General features: G+C 37.7%; 1 protein-coding gene across 1 annotated transcript in view; it reads right to left on the bottom strand.

Moving 5' to 3' along the window:
• The window catches only part of LOC140162570 (histone-lysine N-methyltransferase NSD2-like), a 46,116-nt gene that overhangs the window by 4,314 nt on the left and 19,425 nt on the right, over positions 1–22,377 (bottom strand). The window contains 9 exon segments of the mRNA XM_072185828.1: positions 5,076–5,182; positions 6,372–6,630; positions 6,977–7,246; positions 8,586–8,698; positions 10,350–10,558; positions 11,369–11,528; positions 13,527–13,706; positions 14,013–14,213; positions 15,147–15,377. Of these exon segments, the coding sequence (XP_072041929.1) occupies positions 5,076–5,182; positions 6,372–6,630; positions 6,977–7,246; positions 8,586–8,698; positions 10,350–10,558; positions 11,369–11,528; positions 13,527–13,706; positions 14,013–14,213; positions 15,147–15,377 (1,730 nt within the window).

Raw genomic sequence — 22,377 nt, 5'->3', positions numbered from 1 at the left:
AAGACGTAGCATGAATATCTATGGGCCAAAAAATATACGGCAAGAATTTTCGCACCATGTACGTCAAAGTTCACTTTTCAATGTGTGAACAGCAGTTGTTAGATAACAGAAATGACTGGTAAGTAAGTCTTATTTCTGTCTACTAATGACCTCAGAAGGTCAAGTCATCTGAAAAAATAAAAATTGCCGGCACAAGATGCGGTACCTTTGGGGTGAAAATATGGCCTATTTAGCCAATGCCAACATAGGGTTGAAAAGAGCTGTAATTCATACTTGGGAAGCCACTTGCCAATTAATAGCTCCCAAAAGAAAGGAACATGTTTAGATATTTGAAATGCACTCATTCAAAATCATGCAAAATATAACGACATGCAGTTATGTTGCACAGAACTGCTATAAATTATCAGCCAATAGTGACGCATGCCAATGCCAGCTCAGCACGATGATGCCATGCTCTAAAGCAGGAAATTCCTATAGCATCAGGAGCACCAGAGAATTATGTCAAACTAGTTATAGCAGATTCGACCCATCATGGAACGTTTTCCAAACATATTCAGGCTACCCAGGGTTCGCAGGTTTTTGCCGCAGGTGAAAAAAAAAACACTGTTTTAACAGCGGTTTTAACCACTTGGCAAAAACAGTTTACTTTTTTCATCTCAAAACAAGTGATTGAGTTACAAAAATAAATTCCAGTGTGTAACAAGGCCAGATTCGAGGCATGGGTTTTTATTGCTCATAGTGGATTTAACTGAATTGTGGCATATCAAATTCAAAACTTTTTCATTTTAAGGACTTGACGAGATAAAAAATATGTTGAATGATTTATCAAAAGTTGTGTGTTATTGTTTATGAGCTTTCTGTGTTACTTTTTAATATTTGACTGACATAATGAGTTTTTGCCGGTTTAAACCAGGTTTTTGCAGGCAAAAGCCGAACCCTGAGGCTACCGTACAATCAAGCATGTCACCCTAAGACTAGGTACAGATGATTGACCTGTATTTGTTGGAAAAACATCCCACGATGGGATCAATCGGCTATAATCATAATCTCTTTAATTCGTCCCTCTATTTATCTCTGCTGATGAATATTATAGCATCAGCTCTGCCAATATAGTTACTGTGCAGTCACCCATGGCAAGTGCAGCATTCAGGTACAAATGTTTCCTTTGAAATGCAAACTTTTCATGAGTTGTTTCAATAAGCCAATTCACTATACAAAATTCAGACAAGACATCAGCAAAAATTAACTGTAGTAATATAGTAATAAAAGTCCGAAATAACAAAACTAATTCGCATCGGACATCTCGGTCAATCAAGACCAATCAAATGCCATGTAAAGTTTGATTGACAGGGATGTCAGACAGGGGTGTCTATTCATCTGTTATTCGCCCTCATTTTTTAGCCCTTTGGGGAAGAAATGTGTGCGTTCAAGAAGGGAAAAAAAGAAAAGGAAAAAAAAATCATAAGAAGTTCCAACAGGATTTTTTAACAGACTGCCATGAAATAATTAAAATTTTCTGGAAGAATTGACAGTGACACCCCTGAGTCGTTAATTAGATGTGAGCTCCTTTTTTTTATTTTGGTCTTTCATGATATAGTTATATATATACAACAATGGTACCTTTACAATTGCAGGATTACAAATTAATTTTCACAAAGATTCTCATAAAATGATTTGCATGAATCAACATCATTGATTCTTGTAAATTTTGGTCTTTCATGATATAGTTATATATACAACAATGGTACCTTTACAATTGCAGGATTACAAATTAATTTTCACAAAGATTCTCATAAAATGATTTGCATGAATCGACATCATTGATTCTTGTGAATTGCCAAATTCTGTCCTTACCTTCATGAAAGCATCAAAACATTTTAACCCTAACCATGAACCATTACTTTAATCCTAACCTCAACCCTACGACCCTACCCCCCTAAAGCCCAGTGAAGATATCTTACACTTCCCACAATTCAGTTCTTCCCTGTAATGATTTGCTATTCAGTGCAACGTAGGTCAATAGTGACAAATATACCTCAACAACTAACAGAGTTTATCCAGATCCATAACATGCTCAATCTGAGGCTATTGACGGACGTGTTGATTACTATGCTTTATTCCGTACAGTACGCATATTGTTATAGAGGGCCTTACTACAGGCTGTATGCATTGTATGTACAAAGAGTAGCCTGGGTTCGGAACAATAACCAAACATTGTGTACATTCTTTCCAGATCTTGCAATTGAGGTAGTTCTTGTCACTATTGACAAATATTGCACTGAATATTTAGCAAACCAGTACAGTGACGAAATGCATATACTATGATTAGCTCGTAATAGGCGGGACTCATAACATCATGCACTGATAAGAATGGCGTTGATGCAGTTGGACGCAGCACCTATGCAACGACTCACACTTTTGTGAATTCAGGTGAGCAATTGAGCATAAGTTAGGGCTTTTAACATGCGCATTAACAAAATAAACAATTCCCACCTATTACGAGCTGATCAGAGTATAAAACATATCCTAGAATTTTGTAATTACCGTAACCACCGGGTATAAGCCCACCTTCGGCTATAAGCCCACCCCCTATTTTTCAAAACATTCTGGGAACAAGGGTGCACTCAGGTATAAGCCCAGTACTAAATTTTGGCCAAGTTCTTAAATCAAATCAATACTTCGCTCTCATATTTAAGAACAAATATAAAAAATATCAGTTGATAATTAACATTCCACATTTATTATTTTAAGAAATTGACATAAAAGATAGAAATTACTGGTACATTGGGCATATACAAATGGGGTTGATTGTTCTTATTGTTAAATTCAAGCACAAGCCCTTCCCCGGTTATAAGCCCACCCCCATTTTTGAAGTGAAATCTGCCATCTAGGGGGGTGGGCTTATACCCGAGTGGTTACGGTAATGCTTACATGAAGCTGAAACCCAAATTCTACACAGTATATACTTGAAAAAATGAAAAATGATTCACTCAATAAATTTGATTCCCACAACTGTGCAACAAAATGATACCCTCAAATATTCCATCATCAAATATGCAGACAAATGCATCTCATTTCAGTCCATTCATTCTATTGATTTATTACCTGATGTATGCTTGATCCTACAGATGTAACATGTCTGCCACTAGTTGACACCTCAAAATTACAACAAAATGCTCGTATAAATCAGTGTTTTATTTGAGAGATAGTGTGGATGGAGCAAACAAGTATGCATCCAAACCACATCAAAATGGTGCAGTTGTCAACAGTCTACATTTATCATTTTTCCATGGGTAGGGGTTGTAAACTAAGCCTTTAGGTGTATCAATAACACCTTTTTCTAGGCCGCTTTTTGATGTATATCGATGGATCATTTTTCAAAAAGTTTTTGTAAATGGCCAAATTTTATCTCACCGTAACAACCTTCGGTTTATCCTTAGTGTAAGAGAGCACGAAATACTAATAGATTAGAGTTAGGGTTAGGATTAAGGGTTAGGGTAAGGGTTAGGGTTAGGATAAAGGTTAGGGTTAGGATTAGGATTAGAGTTGGGATATGTTTGGTATTCTCTTACGCGAAGGATACACCCAACCTTTATTTTCAAAAAATGTCTGAAAATTTTGTTACAATTTGGGTGAACATTTTTGGTGTAATTAATGGGTCCACTTTTAAATTCTTAGCCAAACTAATCATAATTCCACTATAGAAAATTGGATAATTTAGCTTGCTTTTCAATTCAAAACAACTTTTAGCTACTCAGTCATCCCTTTGCCTCAGCTGGTGTAGCAAGACCCTCAGGACCCAATGACAAGGAGCAGTGACAAGGGACCCTTTTAATACCTGTGAGATTCATAACAGGAAAAAGGGCACTTGGTCTCGGTATCATACAAGTGTGTGTACACATTCCAGGTTAGGCATGTGTGCTACATCAAACAATAAAATATCTTGACAACTAGTATCATCTATGATACAGACCCCACCTGTCTGGTATTTGATGCTATCTCTCAACTGACAACTGCGTCGTTTTGATGTAGCCCGATACATATGGTAGGCCAACATGGGAATAACTATTCAATATTACCACACCATAGCACTTACCCTAACCCTTAACTCTAATCAAAGGGTGCGGTAGGAATTCTACACTTATCCCCCAACGTGTAAGAAAATGAGTAAAACCTACTCAAACAAAACAAGTATATTTCAACCATGCAAACACTTTATCAGTAATTTGACAAATATCACTCGATTCTTTCCACACAATCTTGAAAGAATCTCTTTTGGTTCTCACCAAGGACACACTATTTTGAATCACATGCATTGGCCTATTCTAGTTTAAATCCATTTACCCCCTATGGAAGACATGACCTTAACCTTCCACGCAGGGAGTTTTAATTTCAAATGAGGTTACCTGAATGGGTGACTCCATTTGAAATCTACACCCCCTGTGTGAGAAATTAAAGGTCATGTCTTCCATAGGGGGCGTATTAACTTCAACTGGAATAGCCCAATAGAGTTTGCACCAATAAAACGACTATGTATAGTTTGGTTAAACACACTCGCATTTTTCCTTCTCCATTCACTCAACATTTATCACAGATAATTTGGCACAAAAAAATCCTTCTTTCCAGACAACCTAATAAGAATACCTTGATATCTCCCATTTATTGAGCAGTTCCAGTTGAAATCCATACACCCCAATGGAAGACATAACCTTAATCTCCCACACAAGGGGTGCAATTTCATATAGAATCACCTATTCAGGCGATTTCAAAACCACACTGTGTGGAAGATTAAGGTCATATCTTCCATAGGGGGTGTATGGATTTCAACTGGAATAGCCCATTTTGGAGCAGACGACACTGAATGGGTGACTCCATTTGAAATCCATGCTCCCTGTGTGGGAGATTAAGGTCATGACTTCCATAGGGGGTGTAAGGATTTTAACTGGAATAATTAATTTTGGGGCTCCGAATCGGTGGCTCTATTTAATATCTACGCTCCCTGTGTGGACATTATGTTCATGTCTTCCATAGGGGGTGTATGGATTTCAACCGGAATAACCCAATATGATTCTTACCTTAGGTCTCACTCCCATAAAACCGCTACAGTTGGACGCACCACACTCGCATCGTTTCTTCTCGTTACCAAGGCAATCAAGGTTGTAGTTAAATGTCAGTTCCGTGTCTGTGGATGAAGAAATCCAAATTGATTTTGTGGTTCTTGACGCAAAGCGTTAACAGCAATGCCTCCACCTTGACATGCATCATTTTACGCAGGGCAATTTCACTTAAAGCTGGGGGTAAAAAAAAAGACCACCAAGGCACTATACGCCTTGCCAGTTCCGAGAAATTGCACTCAGGGACACTTATGCAAATTAGCTACCATATTTTGCGACAAAAACCTAATAGAATTTGGAGACCCCTCCTCCAAATCACATCATGATACGTCAAGACATTACACTTGTAAGCTCTTGCGGAATGACAGAATGGCGGACAAACAACTTGGAAACATAATACCGCCGGTGGAGGGGCATAAAAATAATAAAAGCCAGCAATAGCATATATCGTGTTATGGCCTTGAATTCTTTGATATTGTACCTGTATCAGAGATCTATTCCGATCACGGTTCATCAGATGTGAGAGGTGAAATAAACTGAGATTCATCATATACAGGCTGATGTAACTTGTATGAGTTGCAGTTGCACTATGTGGATGATGTGACATGGTATTTTCGCGCTATCATCCATCGATCAGACCATGCACTCATTCACTTAGAGCATCTACTTGAAAATATCATGTTTCTGTAAATTTCCTGGCACAAACTCTATTCTAAACAATGATTAGAGTAACAATACAAGTCTATTTTCATCAAAGAAGTTAGTTGATAAAAATTCTACCTCAGTATACCACGGCGTATATGTTTAACCTGATCTTATTCTAACTTCTTTGATTCTCGTTTTAATGATTCTCGTTTTAATGATTCTCATTACAAAAGTTACATTATGTTACTGTAAATACGGTAATTTTTGTGAGCAATTGTTTGCACACTGTTCATTTCAAACTACAATGAACTACCTGCTACCACGAAATGAGCGTAAAGTCACAAATTGGTAGTTTCGTGAAATCCTGGCTGACTGACTTGATGTTCTTTGTTTGCCGCGCAAATGTACAAGCCGGAAGTATATATGTACTTTGCGAACGGCTCATTGTGTCCCCATTCACCAAGGACATACAGACATACTACTGGCTTTAACAGGTGCGTGTGAAACAAAGAACACAGACGCAGTTGCCAGGGTTCTCAAAACTACCAGTAGCAGCGTTTAGCGCAAAAATGTTCACAAAAATTTCCACTTTTTTCTTATCAAATCCCTTACTTGCTGGAATAGTTTTGATAGCGAACAGGCCCACTCTTGTGTCTCCGTTAACCGTCCATTTTTGCGTCTCGCAGTTTGGTTGACAGCAGTGGTTCATAAAACGTGACAGGTTGCCTTTAGGCCCGGCATCGATGATCCGATCCTTATCCAACGTTAGGAAGTAGAAATCGGTGATGTTGTTGTCGTGGGCTTTTTGGATTCTCTCCCTACAAGTGTCTTCGTCGACTAATTCGCCTACATATTCGTTTACAAACTGACCCTGGGAAGCAAAATACGGACTAGAATTAGTTTGATTTGAACATCATTTGTAGTAAATAAAACCTGGATATCTCCTTCATTTTTGGTTTGTAGATTGAGTGCATCAGAGATCTACTCTGTTCATAATTGTCTTCACATGTGAGAGGTGAAATAAATTGAGATTCATCATATGCACACAATCTAAGTTTCAAACATCAAGTCCCATGGATGTGAGCTGAAATATGAAGCAAGTAAAAAAAAGACAGCCAAATGCTTGTTTGTGGCATCAAACATTTATGTATCACACACTATTAATTTTATTTTTTTTACATTGGCCACTCTGGAAAAGTTACATCTCTGGTCAATACCTTTTTAACATCCACCAATGATAGGAGTCCCCAACCCCGCTCCGACGTCTTGAACGGCGCCTCCGCAGGGTACTGCCGTTTCTGGAAGCGCTGATTCTGGCATTTTTCGCCCGCCGGGCAGACCTGAGGATGGCACTCAATCATAAGGATCCTGTTGAGACAATCACTGTCTGGGCCGCATGGGTTCTCCTGGGTTGGTTTACAGTCACAGGGCTGACATTGAGTGATGTCAAACTGAGGCATCTGGACTTTACCAACAGGCTTATTAACCTGAAATTGAAAATTAGGATATTCCATTCAAAATACACACTATCCCTGTAGACGATTTTGGAAATATCTTCCATGGAAAGAGTATGAATTTCAACTGAAATTAACACATTAGGCAGCTCCATTAGAATGTCCTATACCTTCTGCAAAAGATTCAACCTGAATCTTCCACAGAGAGAGGGGATATAGAGTTGGTTAATGTGCTCATTCCATTTGACATCCATACTCCCTCTGTGGAAGATATTTCCAAAATCTTCCACAGGGGGAGTGTGGACTTAAAATGCATTAGCCCAATACATTAGATACACTGCTGACATTCAAAGTTATGATTTTTTTGCTCTGAAAGTACGTTCTGGACGTCTCCATTTTTTTGGTCTGCAGATTGAGTGCATCAGAGATCTACTCCGATCACAGTATTTTGTCACATGTGAGAGGTGAAATAAATTGAGATTCATCATATGCACACAATCTAAGTTTCAAACATCAATTGAAATCTGCAGGTATGCCAAATCTATTTTTGTACAAAACGATTCTAGTCTAGCTATATTGTCTGTAATAAATGCCACCCTCCAATTCAATTTTTCTGTGAAAAATTAACAAAAATTAACATTTCCATGCTTTATCGTGTGAGTAAGCTTTACACTTGCATCAGTCATGTCAGTCTTGCAGTGACGATCACTAAATTGAATGGACAAAACCTATTATGACTCAAACTTCCATCCATTTCATTGCCTATTTATGGTAGAATTAGTGCAGATTCTTGCTTGGTGATGCTGCACTTTTGTTGTATTTACCACAAAAATATTATTTTCCACTCAATTTCCGGCATGGTAGTAGTATTAGTATTGTTGTAAATCCCTCCTTTATACAGGAGCACCATCGGGAAATTTTACCTGATTTTTAAAGTTTTTCACTGACAATTCACCTTCAATAAACGCCCCCTTTTGGAAAAAATGCAACGCCCCTGGAGCGTTTATTACAGACAATACGATAGTTACTAATTAACGCAATGATAATCAAAAATGCTACAGACTCTTCCAATTTGCTTACCACCTCCCTCTATCCAAACCCAATCTATCTTGTCTTTGAAAAAAGAATTCCATAACTTTTCCATGACTTTTATCTTTTCTTTGAATGAAAAAAAAATAAACAAAAAAACTAAAACAAAAAAAACCACACACACCCACAAAAATAAACTGTTCCGTGAATTTTAGCATAAATTTATTTTTAAATTTCCATAACCATAAGCCAAATTCCTAGACTTCTATCAATTCCACAACTGTTTCTCAGATCAATTTTAGACAATGGTATTATTGTAGTAGATTATACTTGAATGTATTACCTTGATAAATTTGAAGGCAGCTGGTTTCTTACTGCTGTGCTCAGCCTCTCTCGCCTCCCTTTGTTCTTTCAGAATCTTCCATGCTTTGAACTTCTCTATGGCTTCGTTGAGCGCTGAAGTATAAATAAAGATATTGAAAAAACAATTGAATATTTGACAAACTTTCTGAGATCTTCCAAGTTGCCAAATATTGAATAACACATTGGATAACATTTTCTGACTTACAATTGTGCCTATATCAGAGATCTATTCCGATCACGGTTCTTCAGATGTGAGAGGTGAAATAAATTGAGATTCATCATATACAGGCTGCATGTTACTACTAAGTACCAACTACATTTGGTTTCAGAGAAGACCGGCAGTCCTTTGCTCAAACTGATGCGAGCGCCCTGGTAATGAGCGACATACGCCGAGTTTTGCGATCCCTTCAAGAGCGCCGATTTGCGCCGGCCAACGTAATCAGCCAATCAGATTATCGGTCTGTTATTATGGTTGTCAGACGATTGAATCGGCCAATCAGAACAAACTCCTGAGTTTACGCTGTGCACGCTTTCAAAATGTAAACAACTGTCGTTCTTCTCTGTCACAAACTGTAGACATCACACAAACAGGAAAAATTCCCCAAAGCAGCATGCGCATAACCAGTCTTATCAGGGTGTTCCCTTGGCCAACATGATTGCTATGCGTACGCCTGAAATTGGGCTATTCCAGTTGAGTGAAAAAGTGGGTGAAAGACTTGCTCTATCGGTCTATTAATGTCTGGGCACACTGTCCCTTTGCTTAAAATGGCCAATTCCAGTTCAAATACCAGGGTTGTCACTACGCCGGACGGCGCCGGTCGGGGCCGTCTGGCACTCACAAAAAAAAAATTAATTTTTTTTTTTTTTTTTTTTTACATTTCCGTAAGTGGATGATGATATTTCATCATAAAAAGAGCAAGAATTTTTTTTTTAGTGGGGTGGTACCCTCAAAGCCTATTCCCCAATCCCTAGCGTTCACTAAAAGATAGTGCGAGGCGGTAGAGCTTCGCTTTCGCTACGTTCGCCTTCAATATTTTAACCAGTACTTTTTTGGTCCTGGTGACAACCCTGTCAAATACATATCCCCTATGGAAGACATGACCCTAATCTCCCACACAGGGAATGTGAATTTCAAATGAAGTTACCTGAATGAGTAAATTCCATTATTTTGAAAAAAATACACTCCCTGTGTGGGAGATTAAGGTCATGTCTTTCATAGTGGGTGTATGGATTTTAACTGGAATAGCCAAAGGACAATATGCCAAGCCAGATATGCAACCGATATAATATGTCTTTCACCAACTTTTGACCAAATTGCCTTGCAGACAAAACTTTTTACAGAAAACATTTATATGTGGTATTACATATTAAAGGATATAAAATGTTTTAATAGCATCAAAATATTCTTTGAAAACTTGCCACAAAACATTCTAACATAATGCATGTCAATTCGGTGTTGACAAAATATTTTGCAAAACTGTTTGCCAAAATTACTTTATTACAACATTTAAAAAAATGTTTTTATAGTGGTGTTTTTTTTCATAATTATAAAACATTTACAAATTTTTTCATGACCTTAATCTGACATTTAAATGTGACAGCGTTTTGACCGAAACTAAACCAGGTTTATAACGTTTTAAAAACATTAACTCAATACTGAGTATGAATCAGTAACTTACCAGCTTTAAAGACCGCTGCCAACACTGAGTATTAACTCAATACTGAGTATGAATCAGTAACTTACCAGCTTTAAAAACCGCTGCCAAGCCCTTTGACGTCGTCGTCTCTTTGCTCCCTTTATCTCCCTCGTGGAATGCAAACACCCGTCCCATGTGAGTCCAGAAGTAGTCGTGCGAGCCAAAGAACTGTACGGGGAATTCGCCTACTTGATGCGTTTTCTCCTGTATGTTAGTCGGCACATTCTTTGGATTGCACACCTGAGCTGGCCACCACCTGATCATGAGTGATAAAAAAATACAAATCATGATGTATAATCATAAGTTTATATTTTGATTTTTTTTCCACATTTGATAATTTTTTGTTTTTACTCTGGCCTGCCTGTATCAGAGATCTATTCCGATCATGGTTCTTCAGATGTGAGAGGTGAAATAAATTGAGATTCATCATATACAGGCTCCATAATTATATCTAACTTAATGAGCTACTCCAGTTGAAATTCATACATTCCCTATTCACCTATTGCGAGCCTCGAACTGGCAACAGACATGAAAGGAAGTATTATGTAACTTAACGCAATGTTATAACACTGGTTCAATTCTCATTCATGCATGCTGCCAGATCGAGGCTCTCCTCGCATATGGCGGAACCATGCAATGGATGAAAGGAAGATATAACCTTAATCTCTCACACAGGGGGATGTGTGGCGTCACTCAATCAGGTAACCCCACTTGAAATTCACACTCCCTGTGTGGAGGTAGAGGGTGTATCGGCGCTCAAAATAGACAGGGGCTAAGGTGATTTTACACCCAAAATGCTACAATAGCCCTCAAAAATTACATTACCAGGTAGATTTTTAATAGAGACTTACCCTTAAAAGTAAACTATTTTGAGGCTTGTGGCTTAAAGTAAATTGGAATTTAGGGTATTTAGACCCCGAAATCCAGAAAGTTTACAGGGAAGACTTTTTTTTTCAAAGTTAAAAAAGTATTTTGAGGCCTCGGGTGTATGGATTTCAATTAGATTAGCCAATTTCAAGGGGGGGGGGGAGAGGGGGATAATGTAACATAATGCTTCCAACATTACCTGTAATTGCCAAGCTTAACCCAGACAATGTCACCATATCTAGGCATCCTGCCGTTGACACAGTCTCTACAATACCAGCTTCCTTCCGGTAGTTTACCCATACCTATGCATGCTGGATGGAAGGCTGCAGGACAACCTTCACAACACATCAGATTACCACCTGCAGGCACACAAATAATAGGAATTATAACCTTGAAATATATCTCTATCCGAAAGTACCATTTAGCTTGGGGGTGGGAGCTGGAATCTGTGACCCGCTCTGACAAAACCAGGAACAAGTCATATTTTTGACATTTCATGATTTGAATAAAAATGTAAGCTAGGGTGTATCATCCGCCCCTTTTTGTCAGAGTTTTGTCTGTCCCCAGTCTAAAAAGTTTCCATTTGGGTAGAAACATCACCAGTAAAATTTTAGGTAAATTGAAGTTGGTTTGGGTGGGCCACGGCGCCTTTGAAATTTTCAAAAGGTTGCTGAATTGACAGGTTTAAAATGGAAAAATGCTCAATTATAGTCTAAAAAGGCTATAATTCAGCATTTTTCCATTTTAAACCTGCCGAATTCGGCAACCTTGCAGTTAAAAGTTTCAAATGCCCGGTGGCCCACCTTAACAACTCCGATTTACCTAAAATTTACAGGTGATGTTTTCTACCAAATGGAAACTTTTTAGACTGAGGACAGACAAACTCTGACAAAAAGGCGTATATCACCCTAATGTAAAAACTAGACAATAAGCTTTAGAATGATACCACAATTCAATTATATAAATAGCATCAATACTTTTAGATATGGCTGATTTTGGAAATGGTACCTTGATATTTTTTTTTCAAATTGCTATTCTGAGTAATGGGCCAATTAGTTTCCTGCCTTACACAGGATGAATAGGGTGTATTATAGTTCAACTGTTATTTAATAAGTACTTTCAAAGATTTGAAAGTCCACTTAGTCCTACAGTCAAATACCATGAAATTAAGAATTCCAAAATTTGACTTCATTTATGGGAATGTCATCTGTAAAGGCCTATAACTCAAAAACATGGCTGGCGACTTGTTCCGGGTTTTGTTGGAGCTTTAAATTGTTAAATTCTAAGGCAAAATTTAGAATTTCTATGGCAAAATCTAGACTGGCAGACATAACAATACTTAAATTGGGTCTTCAACCATTCTTTTTGATCCAACATTGTGTGCCACTTTTATGGGTGTTCAAACCGTGTTTCCCTCCATCTCCACTCATAAAAGCTTTACACAATTTATATGTACATTCTCAGTTTCTCTTTGATGAAAGAATTTTGCAACTTTCTCCTTAATTTCTGGCACTTCCTCAGCCATAATTCAATTCCATGACTTCTACAACTAACCCTTCTAAAAATACAGACTGAGTGCATCAGAGATCTACTCTGTTCATAATTATCTTCACATGTGAGAGGTGAAATAAATTGAGATTCATCATATGCACACAATCAAATTGAATTCTTGAATCAATGCCAATAAATATGGCCTATGATGTAGTTTGTGCTACCGACATCGGTATAATACAGTCCGAAATCATACATTTTGGACCAATACATTAGGGTGTCAAAAATCAGCAAAAATGTAAAGTTTTGACAGGACCTTGAAGAAACCTGGGGTGAAAAAAGTAAAAAGACCTCGGACATTAAATATCTAAAAATTGCGAAATAATTACCATTTTCTGCTATTTTAGGATAGTAAACAAGACCAAACTATGTGTGTTTAGGGGTATTATCATGGAAAATACTTGGGGTCTGTTTTGAAACTTCATGTATAAATATCATGATATCTATCGCAAAATACAAGTAGCCCAAGCGGAGTAATGGAGGTTGCCATTAGTAGTACTATAATAGTACTTCCCTCCTTTCTACAGGAGCACCACCCAGATCGAAGATGAACAGGAACGCAGATGAATAACACATTTTAAGCCTATTTTCAAGCTTATCACATGTTTTTGCATTTTTTCAAAACCACAATTGTGCATTTCTTGCTGTCATAAATCCCGCAAAAGTCAAACAAATATTGTTAACCACCTGAGCAGAACTATTTTATCATTTTAGAATATGGATGCAAGATATTTGGGGCGTAAACATTTTTCTGTGACAGAAACATAATAAGCATACAAACAAACAAGGAAAATCTTGGAACATACCTGTTGAACATATAAAACACCAACTAACGCTCACATGCGCATGATGCTTCTGCGATTTGATTGGTTGGAAGTGACGACTACATACGATGGCATTTGAGGCAAGAATAATGCTTCCAGCTGCTACACAAAAATCACCCGTATGGAAGGCAGTCGGACACCTTACGCACCGCATCAGGCGACCTGTTAGAAGAAAACAAAACCTTGCTGTCAAAGTTCATAGTGAAGACTTATTTATCTGCCCTCACCCCAAGCAGATAGAGCACCGTGGGGCAACAATTTTTCCACCCCGATCCTGGCATATCCCAACTAATATCAACCTGGCCCAAGCAATTTATCCAGAGGATAAGCACGAGTAGGGTTGAACTCTCCTGTAAGGTTTACTGGCTTCATTTTCCCACTTTCCCCCCAATTATTGACTCACTTGTAAATTTAAAAAAAACCTGCTAAAATGACTGCAGTTATATGCTGCAAGGGAAAAACACAAACCTTTTCCAGCTTTATTGTTCTTTGGATTATCAGCAAAGCATGACGTACACGCATGCAACGGACATGTGATTCCTCTGTTGTCAAAGCGTGCCTGAACATAGTCTCTCACACAGTCCTCATGGTAGTACTTCCCACAGACCGACACCGAACATCGCTTCACGTCTTGGCTACTTTGCTTGCACACAAAGCAGGAATGTTGGCCTGTAATAATAAGTGTAAAATGCATCATTATCGATTGGTTTTTAATAATATGATTCAAGGAAAATATGTACAGGGTGTCTATCTTGTTGCTTGTCTCCACAAAATATTAACACTTTAAATGACTGTTACGTCTTTCACATGTCTTTGTGTCACCAAGCCATGAGCTATTAAGATACAATCGTTCATTTAGCAGCCAACGGACATATATCTTTGTGTCGCAGAGCCCTGTGCTATTATATTAAGATACAATCACTGAATCAGCAGCCAATGGACTACCATATTGTCTCTAATAAAAGCCCCAGGGGCATTGCATTTTTCCAAAGGGGGGGGGGGGGCATCTATAAGAGGCGAATTTTTAACGATAAAACATAGGCAAACACCATATACCAGGAAATGACGAAATATCGCCAGGTGATCTCTGGTTGTACTTCCTGTACTTAAACTTCAGGGTTGCAATGCTATTTTTGGCTATCTGATCGCGATCGGTAAGCTTATTTATTCGAGGAAGCATATTTCTGCATTTTTAAAGCATTTTGGTCATGAAAAATATGAGGGTGGGGCGTTTATTAGAGTCGGGCGTTTATTAGAGGGGAGCGTTTAATAGAGACAATACAGTATGTATTTGTGTCTGCAATTGGCGAAAGTGACATCGTAAACCTGGAGGTCATTGGTCCTAAGTTCATCATTTTAGCGTAATTTTTAAGCTTACCTAACAATAAGGGAATTATCGTTATAAAAATGACCTTTAAAATTAACACCCTCTTTTTGAAAATGTCATGCCCCATGGGCATTTAAAAGAGGAAATACGGTAGATACAATCACTGATTCAGCTGCTAATGGATGACACATCTTTGTGCTGCTGAGCTATATATACCGAAATACAAAATTCTTCAACCACACCTGAGGAGGTCAAAGGTCATGTGGAGGTCTTACCTGAGATACATTCATCACATTTAAACATGCCATTAGGCATCGTCTGCAGCCCTATACAATCCAGATGGAATGCGCCGCAACAACCGCCCTCACACAGCAGCAATTCACCAGTTGTTTCGCACACCTGGCATACATTCTCCTTCTTGGCAGCGCCACCACCACCGGCGCCTTTTCCGTTGGATTTTGATTTGGCCGAGTTGCTGCTCGTTTCTTCATCACCAGATGTGTTAGCTACAATTAATGACAAGTATAATTAAATAATTTAATTACGTGTACTTACAACTTATTAATTTTCCATATGGTTTTAATTTTTGCTGAACTTGTATTATATTTTCATAATAATGCTTGCTTTATAATTTCCTAGGGTATTTCAAATCATACACACACTGGAACATGTGTGTTTGTGGTTGCTTTTCGCCAATCGCACAGTCATCACAAAACGAGTTTCTACCCACAAAGTGTGTGTTGCGTGTGCGTATGCCCACCAAACGTGTGCTTTAACTGCCACATACGTTTTGCAAAAGCCTTCTGACGCGTTGATAGAAAAGCGCAAAAACTAAAAATACACTTTTTGTGCATGCGTTTGTAGGGAGGACCTCGTTTTGGTAGCAAGATGGCGGAGCCGTGCAAGGGTGAGTACCCATGGATTGGGCTATTCAAGTTACACCCAGATGGAAGATATGCCCTTAATCTTCCTCACAGGGAGTGTTAATTTCAAATGGGGTTACCTAAATAGGTAACTCCCATTTGAAATCTACACCCCCTCTGTGGGAGAGGTCATGTCTTCCATAGGGGTGTATAGCAGTGATTCAAAGTTAGTAGGAAATCCTCCTGAAAAACAGCGTGAAGTTGGGCTTAAATACTAGTACCACAAAATGGCTGTGTAAATTATGGCCACAAAAAATCCTGAAAAATCACCCCTGGTATGTGTTTTTAACTGGAATAGATCAATTTGACTGCCTTTAGGACATTAAATCTTAAGCAGAAAACTATGTAGCTCCTGCAAATTCATGCAGTGATATATGCTTCTTGTAGTGTATTGGGCCTTGGTTAGTGCTTTCCAATATGGTATTATCAATTCATCATTTTCTATTCAATTCATGCCTTGCAATGCTGTCATTAAATTCATGGTAATACTCATTCACCTGGGAACCAAGGAAGAACAGTACCAGTGCATTGATTGGTCACGCCACTACGCCAGGTTATATAATATTAAAACCTTCAGGCCTAGTGCCTGTATAGAGCTATATCCAGTTTAAATCCATACAACCCCTCTGGAAGACATGACATTAATCTCCCACACAAGGGATGTAGATTTCAAATGGAGTCACCCATTCAAGTGACCCAACATTCAGCATCCCTAGAAGATTAAGGTCATGTCTTCCATAGGGGCATAGATTTCAACTAGACTAGTCCATATTTTCATGTACAAAAGTTTGATTTAGTATCTAAACCTTCAGGCCCATTGCCTGTATTTTTCCATTTAAATGTTTCCTCAATACCAACATTTCCTTTGTGTTTTCCATGCAGAGTTGAGTTTAATTCATTTCTGTGGACTGCTCAAAAGAACAAAATATAAACCACTTACCTTTAACTGAAGAAACTGGAAATTAATAAACTGCAGAATGCCTCTGGAGTATCTACTAAGAACCAGCATGAATCTCGGCTATGAATTTTGACTTGATGCACAACTATTAAGCTATGTGTGATGTGATCAAGCCAAGAGTCAGATATCGGGTGTTATAGCCAATAATAGTAATTCAACTTCCTCTGTATTTTACTGTTCTGAGCAGCACTAAACTGATCATTGATGTCAATGAACCTCTCTCTGGAAGTCTAAATAATTATGATGGGGTTTTCAGCAAAATAAAGCTCTGAGAATGCTCATGCAATAAAACTGAAAACCAAACTTCATTTTGATCGACATCAGACTTGGCTTGATCGCATTAATTTGTTGTTTTAAATAATCAAACAACTAACAATATTTTCCGACAGCTAATTGCGATCTTGGGGCCGTTTCACAGACTTGTGATCGATTTTAATGATTGATTTAATAGGGATTTCCAGGATTATGTGTGGTAAACTAATTGTAAGTTTGATTGTAAGACTGTGTCAGGCTTTTGTGTACCCTTCATATCGCCCCTCTGCGCCACACAAAACTTTGGCATGTAAATCGGCCAATCGGATTAATGGTCTGTTGTTATCAGCCAATCAGAATTCCACTTCCGTGTTTATGATCAACGTGGGTACGAGCTATGAGCCATAGATAAAGCAATTTTGCTGTTGCAATTGCTGTCATAGCAAAACACAAGCAAAATATTGAACTGCAGTTTACCGATTCAAAGGTCTTTGACCTTTCTTGTGGTGAGATACGCAAGGCAAAATCAGCAGACAAGGCTTTTTGTTGCCACATTAATATTGGGCCTGTGTGTTTGCCTCATGCCTCGCTGTAGGATTGACATGCTAGACAACCAGTGTTCCACTGAAAACGTACATCAAAGACCTTTGAATTTGATCAGTATACTGTATTACCTCATGGCTCTTAGCCATTCTTTGTATGACACACTATTATAATCTTGTTGCATATTTACAGCAGTATAAACACTAGCAGGCCAGTTAGCAGTCACTTCATGTATTGTCTTGATCACGAAATAATTGAAAAGATGAACATAAGGGGTCAAAATAAGAGCTCAAGTACCAGGAGTTACTTTCATAAAATCCCTCCACTCCCATAAGGTTATTTTTTTCAACAACAGAGAGTGTAGAGCATGTGACCTGCTAACACAAAATGAGCGTAAAGTCGCAAGTTGGTAATTCAAGACATCCTGGCCGACTGAATTGATGTTCTTTGTTTGCCGCGCACCTGTACAAGCCAGAAGTATGTCCTTTGTGAATGGCCATTGTTCCCCCATTCACAGAGGACATACCTCTGGCTTCAACAGATGCGTGTGAAACAAAGAACATCAAATCAACGCAGTAGCCATGGCGTCTCGTAACTACCAACGTGCAACTTGATGCTCATTTCATGTTCGCAGGTCACATATACTTCTTTCAAGGTAACAGTATTATATCATCATCACATTTTCAACTTAAAAGATTTGCCCCGGTAAAGTCATGGGAACCTGGGTTCAAGAAGAGCATAATGTCCCCTGGCACAAGCGTATAGTAATGTAAACCCTGCAAATTGTACACATAATCCACACAAAAAGTATCCGTACATTACAAAACAAAAGCAATATCTTACGAGATGCTAAACCTAAATTAGTAAATGAAGTAGTCAATAAGTATGGAAAATTTAGATCTGCGTATTTCGACACCTCATTAGGCACAATGCGACTTATTTTCTCAACATATTTGAATGAAAACAGCATTTTAAAAATGACAAAGTCTTCCAATTGCGAGAATCAACTAGGATTCACACAAATCTGTTTACCAGAATCTTTGGGAGAATTGATTCTCGCCGAAATTCTGACCCTGCGAAACATGATAATATCCATGATGGAAGAAATAATCCAAATCTGTCACTTTTCTCTTTTTCCATTCAAATTGGTATAACTTGAGAAGCCATATTGTGCACAATGAGGTATCAAAATACCTGTGGCGGTGCCCGGGGGGGGCATGGGGGCAACCCCAGTCAGAACTCTTGCCCCCCCTGTTTCCCCCCAGAAAAAACCTAAAATTACGAAAATTTCCACTTTTTGCGGTAATTTTGCACAAAATTTGTTGATTTTGCCCCCCCCCTGAAATTCACTTTGCCCCCCCAAAAAAAATTTTTCCTGGTGCTGCCACTGCAAAATATGCAGAAAATTCTCCATCTGTTGATAACTTTATTTGGTAATTTAGGTTTGGTGTAAGGATGTGCAAAATCATGCTAGGCGATAATATCATGAGCATATATTCGCGATGTGATAATTCTCACTGCGTCATTGATAACACCACGATAAACTCTACTCAACTCCGATATTGCAGTCAGATTTGACCTTTCTAAATATAATGAAGCTCTTGCGGTGTACCTAATTCCTTCTATGAATCCAGGCGGTGATGGAAGCGATATCGCCAATTTTGAGGTCGCCATTGGATTAACACATAATCATGAAATCTTCACAAACAATTCTAAATTTGTTATGTGGTGTCAAAGCAAAATTATCTTACTCTAAAACCGCCGGGGTTCTACAAAGTACCCCACTGCAAGTATGTTAATTTTCCATTTGTAATTGCTAACCGTGTATTTTGAATGGGGCTGTCAGCCCTGTATCTTCGCCAGCCTCGATGCGTCACGTGTTGCGCTTCCTCGCCGCCTGTATGAATCTATTTAATATTGATCCAATTGTTAGTTTTGTCGAAATTTGCCTGAAAATCAGGCCAAACGTGGAGAGCGTTAGAGTTTCCAGGGGTCTTCAAATTTATCGCTATATTATTGACATTGTGATCAATTTTGCCATGATATCGCGACATGGAAAACCCTGGCGATGTCCATCCTTAGTGTCTTTATGATAAGATAATGCTTTTGTTTTAACCGTACAGATACTTTTTGTACGAAGTATATATCTACACCTGAATCAGATCCCATCAACTTTTTTTCCACTCAAAATGCTGCCAATCCTGATCATCTTCACAATAGTACCAATCTGAGTCCTGACTACTAAACACACTAACCACTGTTCACAAAAGAACACATGCAAGCCTAAAACACGACTACTAGAAAAAACATTATCAAAACTAAAAGAAATAAATCAATAGTAATGTGAAACCTGCCAAGCACAAAACACAGCTAAAATCACAACTAACAACAACATGCAATTCAACCACGTAACCATGGAATTATATACAAGTTAAATCTCCATGGTTTTTGAGAGAGACAAAATTGGAGTCATTATTTTGAAATAATTACAAAATCAAGAAATCATTTTTGTTACTCCAGGCAGTATTATTGTTTTCCCATTTTTATTACCAATCTATTACATATCATTACACATTCAAATTTTATACTTACAAAATAAAATTTGTACTGGTCATTATCCATGAACTTTTTTTCTCATAATTTTTTTTACTTATTTTAAAAACACAAACACAATAGGCAAACATTACTATAATGTTACAGTCTCCTTTGATATATTACTTTACATTCTAAAACACACACACTGACACACAAAAAAACAAACGAATACCTTAACAACCTTACGGTCCGATACCCAAAGCATACCTATCTAATACCCAATTCAAACTGGGGAAAAGTCGTAATCGATTTCACAGGAAGTCGTAATCAACTTAGTTTGTGTCATAAATGTACATAGGTACAGCAATGTCATAATTTAGCATTAAGTAATTTCAATGACAACTTGAGGTCATCATTCATTTGAAGTGAATTCAATTTTATGAAGTTGTCATTAACCCCAACTTACTGGAAGCTTTTTGGTAAAGGGCAAGGAAAGAAGTATGGAGGAAGAAGTTGAAATTGTTTTCTTGGGTGCAATTTTGAACTACGGACCCCTCTGCTGCCACACACACACGACCAGGGATAGCACACCACGAGGCTGTACCTTGGCCAGCCCAGCTTTCTGTGTCCATATGTGTATCACACAATGATGCAATCGGATCATACAGGATACTTGCGCTTATACGGTAGTTGCTTTGTGCTGTAGGCTTTTGTAGTTTTGTTTGGGTTAGGGTTAATTCAAACTTCATGTTAATGTTACGAACAAACATGTTGTTGAGTTTGTGTGCATCTTGTGACCCATGGATGTTGCATTTCCAGCTATCCACCAAGGAAATTAATTCAGTGGAAACACCCACTATACACAATTATGCTTATCCTCGGACATAATTCAAAGCACAACTAAAATTTTCTTGCTCTTGGATAGAACTAATCGATAACAATTTTTGCCCAGTGTAAACACGGTATAAAATTTTCTTGCTCTTGGATAGAACTTGGGCATAATTTATTACAGTACCAAAACCAACATTTTACGTCTGTGAAGGAGCTTTGACACAATCTCAAACAGGATATTGTACAATCTGTTAACCCCATGAGAACTACCTGCAGATTGGAAAAAAAGAAGTTGTCATTATCAATTGGACCAATCAGCAACATTGTTAGAATAATTTCACCACAAAAAAAAATGGGATGAATTATTTGCAAAGCTCAATTCTGATTGGTGATTAAAGTGAAGATATCACATAATTGACCAATCAGAGGCAATGTTAGATCGGCAGGTAGTGCTCAGGGGGTTAAGATACTCAAAAAAATGTTAATGAATGGCAAGATCAACATTTTGATTTTTGAGTTAGGATGACGTTTTAAAATAATTTAATATTAGGCTCTTTACAGATTTGAACATTATAATTTATTATTTTAAAATTCTTTCCAAGGATCAAGGGATACTTAAAATATACAATGTATGTGGAACCAATACTGTGGGCTAGTACATGCAAGGTTGTACGACAAAGTCGCATTTGTGACTATTAGTGATAGTTGTGATTTTTGACTCCAAGCTGATAAAATTTTGTCTTCAAAAAGTGTACAGAATATATTTACATAAAATTCAGCTAGAGCTGTTTTAAACTACATTGTATCTTTACAAGTTGTCTGTAGTATGAGTTGTGCTTAACTATTGGATTTCAAAACTGAGTGTATATTTATTTTTCCATAGGACATTTGTCTGAAAAAAAACTGTTTTAGCATCATAATCTTCCTTATCATCTACACATTCCCACTGAACGCAAGTGTTAACGCCACCCACAAGTCTAACATATCTAAGTAAAAGACGCTCTGTGCTATACCGATCATTCACCAACTGAGCATCGATTATACAAGTCCACATAGTTACTATTAACTACCACAACCACTTTAAAAAAACACCCATGTCTATATATATGTATATATATATATAATAATCCATCAACACTGAACTGGTATAACCCTGTTCAAGATTAACATCTGTTTTTGTATTATAAATCATATAAAAAATTGAGTTGAATTTGCGTTACGCACAAAACGTAAAATCTTTGCACTTGTTTTTCTTCAATAATTACTATGTACATGTACAGACAAAAAAACCATTTTCAATGAAATTTTGTTTTATATTTCAAGAGTTATTTCAAAAATTGGAAGCAATGTGGACACAATAAAAATACATTCTATAGACTTAGTATTATAAAATAGGCATTACATATTTTGTTATAACACATACCTACTCCCAATTCAAGAAAAACACAGCACTTATTTTTGGGA

Source organism: Amphiura filiformis, chromosome 10 (genome assembly GCF_039555335.1).
Source record: "Amphiura filiformis chromosome 10, Afil_fr2py, whole genome shotgun sequence".
Classification (NCBI taxonomy): Eukaryota; Metazoa; Echinodermata; class Ophiuroidea; order Amphilepidida; family Amphiuridae; genus Amphiura; species Amphiura filiformis.
Note: the sequence above shows the minus strand (reverse complement) of the source record. Positions and strands in the feature narration are given on the sequence as shown.